This window comes from Austrofundulus limnaeus, unplaced genomic scaffold (assembly GCF_001266775.1).
Source record: "Austrofundulus limnaeus strain Quisiro unplaced genomic scaffold, Austrofundulus_limnaeus-1.0 Scaffold72, whole genome shotgun sequence".
In the NCBI taxonomy this organism is placed as follows: domain Eukaryota; kingdom Metazoa; phylum Chordata; class Actinopteri; order Cyprinodontiformes; family Rivulidae; genus Austrofundulus; species Austrofundulus limnaeus.
In genome coordinates, this window is record NW_013952474.1 from 1159561 (window position 1) to 1167002 (window position 7442).

At 39.2% G+C, this 7442-nt stretch overlaps 1 protein-coding gene across 1 annotated transcript in view; it reads left to right on the forward strand.

Annotated features, from left to right (window-relative positions):
* The first annotated feature begins 4415 nt into the window (after positions 1-4415).
* cpo (carboxypeptidase O) overlaps positions 4416-7442 on the forward strand; it is a 4148-nt gene continuing 1121 nt past the window's right edge. The window contains exons 1-6 of the mRNA XM_014010687.1: positions 4416-4541; positions 4783-4884; positions 4975-5079; positions 5153-5269; positions 5843-5933; positions 6225-6427. Of these exons, the coding sequence (XP_013866141.1) occupies positions 4476-4541; positions 4783-4884; positions 4975-5079; positions 5153-5269; positions 5843-5933; positions 6225-6427 (684 nt within the window). The 5' untranslated portion in view covers positions 4416-4475. The remainder of the gene's footprint in view (positions 4542-4782; positions 4885-4974; positions 5080-5152; positions 5270-5842; positions 5934-6224; positions 6428-7442) is intronic.

Below are 7442 nucleotides of genomic sequence, written 5' to 3' on the forward strand. Positions count from 1 at the left end.
GAATAGATTTATGTTGAACTTTTAGGAAATGTTTATTACTCTTTAAAAAATGTTTATTACACCACAGAATAAAGTTTGAAACATTTCAGAGAGCTAAGAGCGGGGCTCCCATCTGATTGTCATTCTGCAGATGAAGCTTGCCACACGGGGACATTTCTCAGCAGCAAGCAGCTCGGAGGCAGGCCYGGYGTGACTAATCGGTACGATCTGGACTTCTCCCGGTGGGCCGGACTGATGCTTGGGCCGCAAGGGCYGATATAACTTSTTAGTTATTGATCAGATCRCTTCTACGGCTTTCCCTGGATTGCCGGCCATTTATAYGATACAATAGCTTGCCATATTCCCAGGGCTGTAAGGGCGTAACTTTGTGCTGAAAGTTGGTGGGGGCGCACTGTGGGGGACGGGGTCTGACGCACCCACAGTTGTGCAACCAGGTTTTTCTGTTGTTCATGYCTTCAGTGTGTGCTCAGTTTAATTGTCTGCACYCGTYRAYAACTGAACACCAAATGTTTCTGTTGTRATGCAGTAATACTCAAACTATATTAACTGAGATTATGTTCACCTTTCATTCAACCATGTAGTGCACCAGCTCTTTAAACTCACCAAGAATACAGTTTGATAACCAACCATAGTTTCATACAGAGACACACAGGTGGAGCACAGGTGTGTTGGTTTATTCTCTCACATAAGAAGTCTTTTAATGTGTGTAAAGGACACACTGGAGGGGGGTCTGGGTTCAAAAGTTCAAAAATAAGTTTTGAACTTTTTCCGCTCTCCTCTCCTCCTGCTTCGCAGTGGGCGCTGTCATGTGCGCAGCCGATGGACACCCTCCCATGCGCGGGGGCAAATTGTACGGCTTTTTAGCAAAATTTATGGATTTTTGAGGCGTTTTATACAGGTAAACRTCCGAAGAGGTTGACATGTATGTAGTTCTGGTTTTCTCCCAAAGGGAAGGGGATCATGAAGCATGTTAAAGAAGACAAGAATCGTCCCAGAAATTGATTACCACATTCCGATGGGCACCATCTCTTCATTGTCAACACAGAAAGCTGCAACAACAACTTGCTGCCTGGTATTTGATGTGTTCGACATGCTGTCCTTGGTGCTACTGTGTTCAGCACAGTGAATACGTCAAATTGGATTTTTATCAAATATTGTGACTTTCAAAATGGCGGCCATRTTCTGAACATAGCCTAAAGATAAACGTCATCACCCTTTATGTGCTGGGGTATCCAGATGTTTTATTTTCCCTTACGTTTCTGACATAAAAGCATGTTCTAAGGCTATAACTCACCCTGTATACCTTTAACCATACAAATGTAGTATGTTTTGCACTTTTCCCTTGTRATTCAGTGGTCTATTGTGACTGTTAATGTGAGACACTACTTGATACCAGACTGTTAAAGTCACCACAACCTTCTCCATTCTCTTCACTGATGACAAAGGCTCACACGATGACTCAGAACTACTGCAGAAGATCAACCACACTTACTTGCCTAGCCACTCTCCACAATCTTCCTTACCACCTTCCTCTAATTCTAGGAATGCACGCCTTCCTCTTAATCCTCGATTAAGTAAGACATAAGTTCAGAACATACCTTTCTTTTAAAATGTCCACCTATTGCTTCTTGYATAAAGTCATATGCATAATTGACAATGCAAACACAACACATTGACTGAATCAAACTATATATTACAAGGATTTTTTTATCTGTAAAAGTGGTTTTGAAAGATAAAATTACAAGTTCATTAATTTGATTTCAAAGTGCAGTTCACACCCTGTCATTTCAAAAGAGAACATCTCAAACAACAACCAGCTRCGGGTTTTATTATTAAATTAGAAGTAACGTGACTCCTGGAAATAAATACATGAGGACTTGTAAAATAAGAAAAGTGTCTAAGAGATTAAATGTTAACCAAACATGTAATAGTATTTTTGCTGTTTGAGCTCATCGGTGAAGACAAAGGTGTCAAAGCAAGTGAGCCGAGGGTCGGAAACGAAAAGTTGAGCCTTTTGAATTTTACAAGTTCCACAATGTTCAGCCTTTTGGGATTTAGGTTCTTGGTACTGCTTTCAACAGTGAGGGCAGCAACATATGAGAGGTGAGTTTTAATTAAAGAAAATAACTTGTAAGGGTTTCGATTTAAATAAGATGTAAGAAAATAATGAATAAAAATAAATCTCTTAGTAATGTGTATTTGCAGGAAATATATTTAAACGTAAAGTGGTTAATTTTGATTTTAGACGCAAAATTCAAATGACTAAATGATTAAATCAGAACTTCAAATTCCAATTTATATATATATATATGTGTGTGTGTGTGTGTGTGTGTCATCATCTCAGTTGTGTGCAATCTGTTCAATCTGTAACAAAATATATTTACTTCATCAAACTATACACACATAAAAAAATTCTGTTACCACTATATAAATTTTATCTTCTAATAATTTAATAAAATGTTGATCGAACAAAAAAGTTTCATTATTTATCAAGTACATATTTGAGTTTTAAAAAGATATTGTTTAACAATAAACAATGTACATTGGAGCACAGTAGTAATACAGTAGTACTGGCAGAAATGAGACTTTTTCCCAAATGCTTTTAGTTCACAGTAAAGAACAAACCCTTTTTCCTTTAAAACCAAATCGTCCAAAAGTACTTTCTGAGAAAATAAAAGTTTATTTTAGCTAATCTTTATTTCTTACTGTGAAATTTCATTTTAATACACTTTATAAATTTTCTGTGATGCTTTACTTAGTGTAATTATATTTTATGCTGCTTTTTATTGCACAGAACTTTGGTTGAACTTGTGGATTTTTAAATCGACACTTTCCAATGATTGCTTTTTGAATTTTGTAAGGARTCTAAAATAAAGTCATCTGGTATACTTTTTAAGTTTTTATGTTTCCTGAAAATCTTGAACAATATTACTTCAGCACTACTTTTTGTTTTTCAGAAGGTGATCTTTCCACTGAATGCGTTGCTTATATCCTGCGTCTAAACAGAGTACATTTACAACCATATATCYCCTCACCATCATCTTGATAGGCAAACAGAATCTTCAGTCGTGAGCAAACGTTTATCACCACTGTTGTTTCTCTATGGGTCAAAATATGTTCTAAAYATGCAGGTGGTTTGGTAAAGCATAATTTTCATTAAATTCAAAACATAAGGAAACATGAGGGACATCAAACTGAAAAAAATTGTGTAGAACTTCAGCGAGTCTGGCCTGTAAATGCCAACTGTGAGGATAAGCCTTTGAAAACATTTGGAATCTCTCCAGACCACTTTTATTCCAGTATGTTTTGTTAGATAATATTTGAGCTCTGGTTCCCAATCACAGAGCCAAAGACTAATACTGTTACATGATGCAAAAATGTTTGGAACCAGTGTGAAGAGTGTCTGTGTTCTAGAAATATGTGGATTATGATTTAGACYAAAGGTGTTAAACATGAGCGTCATTGTAGCCCTCAAAAGGCCAGTTGGAATTAGCTTCAATCTTCAACTTTAAGTAAACAGGAAACATCATGTTCCATGTCAGATTRCTACGACTGAGCCCTGCTAACAAACAATAACTGAGCTCTACGTGGTGTTTCCTWCATAGAAACAGTTTTAACACGTTCTCTTATAAACATTGGAAAAGTACTACCTGTACGACTGACTAAATGCGAAATAAATAAWACAGAAATACTAATAAAAGTRAAAGTAAGYGGGGAAATTCCCACTTCCCAGTACAATTGGGCCACAGCAAATGAAGCTCGGCTGCAATAAAAGCATCTTATTAGATGATCTCAGTACTCTGTTTGGGTTATAAAAGTGCAAAAGAGCCAATAAATAACTGGGTGCCAAACCATTTTAAACTTTCAAAKTAAGTAAAAGAATTTTAAAATCAATGTGAAAACAAACAGGCAGATGGTGTAGCCAGTTTATGGTCGATGCTGCAGCTTCTTTTACAACATTAATACATATTTGAAGCTCTCACGGACCACATAAAATGCTGTGGTGGTGGGCCACATTTGGTCCACAGGCCTTGAGTTTGACACTTTATTTAGAACGTCTCTACTATAGATAATTCAGCTCTGTACAGACCCTAAATGTAATGTTGAATAGTTGTTTTAAACACTGGAATTTATGATTACAAATCTGTTGAAACACTGAGTGAAACAAATCTGTTGATGTCAGACCACAAAGCTCCTCTATGATGTAGCTCTTTGTCTAAAATAAAGAATTACCTCGTAGTAAAAGACATGAGGAAACTTGTCGAACATTCCCTCTTTTTTTCCCTCACATGAGTCAATCCTGACAGTAGGGATCTTCTGCTCATTGGTTAAGAGTATCCAAATACCTGAATTTACTTTATTTTGACCTCTTGTTTTGTGCTTGCCTTACAAGATGCAAGCAATACTGTGTTTTGCACATCTGGCCAAKATTTGTGGGAATTAAGGTCTTTTTAAAACTTGATTAATTTTCTTGAATGTACTTGTGTTTTGTTGACAACAGAGTGGAGTATAATTACTACAAATACCACCCAATGGAAGAGGTGAGAGGACCAAAAACACACAAATATAWACAATTGTTGAGAAATTATGGTGTTGGAGACATTTTGGTTAACTCTTAAACGTGATATCTCAAAATCTGTCACTGGAGGTACMGTTGCTCTCAGCTACAACACCAAAATTTGGCTTAATTCTGTAAAATGGATTGGGAGTTATACAATTTTGTATGTGTTTACGAAGGCCAACTAGCTATGGCAACCATCTTGACTTGGGTTCACTTTACAGATCAGCAGATGGATGAATCAGATGGTGAAGGATCACCCCAATCTTGTGACCATAGAGGACTACGGGCAGACCTATGAAAACAGAAGTATTACATTATTGAAGGTGAATTGTTTCACATGAAAAAAAAAAATCAAAAAGCTTATATAGACCAGAGTTGCCTCATATTTGGGGGCATTGGATTTTGTTTTCCAGATTGGTATCAAAACCGAAACGAAGAAGAAGGCTGTCTGGATGGACTGTGGTATTCATGCCAGAGAATGGATCGCTCCAGCATTCTGTCAGTACTTCGTCAAACAGGTAAGAAAACCATAAACCAAATACAACGGGGTAGAATATGGTACAGATCATTTTGTTGGCTCTTTTGAATCAGATCCTGCAAATGYATGAAACGGACGATAAAATGAAAGAGATGATGAAGAACATGGACTTTTACGTCACGCCGGTGCTCAACATCGACGGCTACCTGTTCACCTGGAAGGACAACACGGTCGGTGTTTAGGTTTCAATGGATATTTGTCTATGGAGAGAAATTAGTCTCAACAAGATTTGAGCGAGAAAGCAACAAGATTCAGACACCACCAGAAAAATATAATTTTGTGTATTTTATAGACTGTAGGCTACATATATCTGTTTGTCTCCCCTTGTCTTTTTTTAGTGTTCTCCTCAGTGCGACCGTGCCCGTGTTCTTCCCTGGCTCCCGTCATGCACAACTCATGTCTCTCCCCAGGTGTTGCGAATCTGCTGTKTTGAAAAAGTCTCAAGTCGAATTCACAGGCGAGCTGATCCATGCGCTTGTTCGCCTGTGAATCTTGTGCTCTCTCAAATCCTTTTGASACTAACTTATCTTCATATTYGTTAAATTACTCTGAGTTCAGATGAGAGGATTGGTTATTAGGTGAACAAGGCACTTGTGTTAAAATGAGTTCCTCTCAAATCATTGGAAAAATTGACCATAATGAAGATAATTAGACGGCATCAGTTTGAAGACCCGTTGAGTACCTTAAGCGTTTGTGTCATTACGGAATTCATCCTCACTGATTGAACATTCTGCTCTGTTCAGACTCGACTGTGGAGGAAGAACAGGTCAAAGGGACCTTYAGCTGACTGTTTCGGCACCGATCTCAACCGCAACTTCAACTCCAACTGGGGCAGTGAGTGCTCACTGGTTGGCGGCAAAATTGTGAATTCAAAATGTCTCAAAAAGTTCCCAAGGCTTCTCAGTTTCCTCGTGTGAGTTGCTCGATCTGAGCCCTTCACAATGTACTTTTAGTAGAGCTGTATGTTTTGTGAAAACATGACTCCAACTCTCCAACACTTCCCAGTCTCAGCCCGGCAAGAGGCTTCCTGAAGCCGTCATCGTATCGGTTCAGTCCAATATTATTTAAAAGTTTGGGGTTTTATCGCTGCGCCTGATKCAGATGTTTTCTGTTTTACATTCACAGCGGTGGGAGTTTCCTTCAACTGCAGCTCACAAATCTTTTGCGGGACCCATGCCACGTCTGAGCCTGAGGCCCAGGCTGTGACAAACTTCTTGGAAAGTCGAAAGGACGACTTCCTGTGTTTCCTCACCGTTCACTCCTATGGCCAGCTGCTCCTGGTCCCATTTGGACACCCCAACTACACCGCCTCCAACTACGAGGAGCTGGTATTTACCTCCAAACATTTCTCAAAGTTGTTTGGTAGTCTTACATGCATCGTCAAGTTCACTGCCCTAACACTGCTTTCAAATCCTGAATCCAAAGTACGCTGATTGATTGCAGATTTATACCCAAACTCATTATTTCACACTGTGTAAAATTAACTACACTCGTCATCGTAGCAACCATCTGCCAGGATATGGCAAAGCAGAACAGGAAGAGRCAATAAAATGTTGACAAGAGCAAACAAAAAGCAACATGGGGCTCACTTCCAGAGAAGATGACTGTATTATTAGATTACAGTATGCAAATCAGGATTACACAAGTCCATCCGTGTCTCTGGTCTTAGGTGGACTTTAGCAGACAGAAGCTGTTTTAGCTCCAGTCAGTTCTTCAACTCATCTCTGAGCCAGAGATGAAGCTTAAAGATGATAGTGGACAGCCAAAAGGACAGAGTGAGGTATCTTTCAGAGGAATATGTCTCTCTCTAATGGTCTTTTAGCACTTAAGGCCCAGCCCGGCCTGAGTTCAAAGCTGGGTTCAACGTGTTTGCATCAGCCCTTACRGCCTAGTTCCAGCAGGATTTCTGGAACCCCGAGATCCATGGTTCTGTCCAGGCAGGTCGGCCTGATTTGACATCAGCTACTGCTGCTSATTGATTGGTTCACTGCTAATTTGCAATGACTGTAAAAWTTTTTTAACTAAACAACAACAGTAGCTACCCAACAACATGCTATCATTAGCYACCATTAGCTTCTCGTCCTCTGTCRTCCTGCCGCTCGTCATTAGCATCACACTACTGGATGGTCCGTTACAGCCATTGATATRTATATTACTGGATTGGGCGTGGCTAGCGCGTTGCTAGCTACATTGACGTGCACGCACTGGAGCTCTGTTATGCATCGAGGAGCCTCAACAAAACGAATGGTGGTCAATGGACTGTAAAGCGTCATCCTGATGAAAAACTCTTATAACTTCCTTAGTTCTTGCTCGATTTTTACAAACTAAGGTTCAAAATAAAGC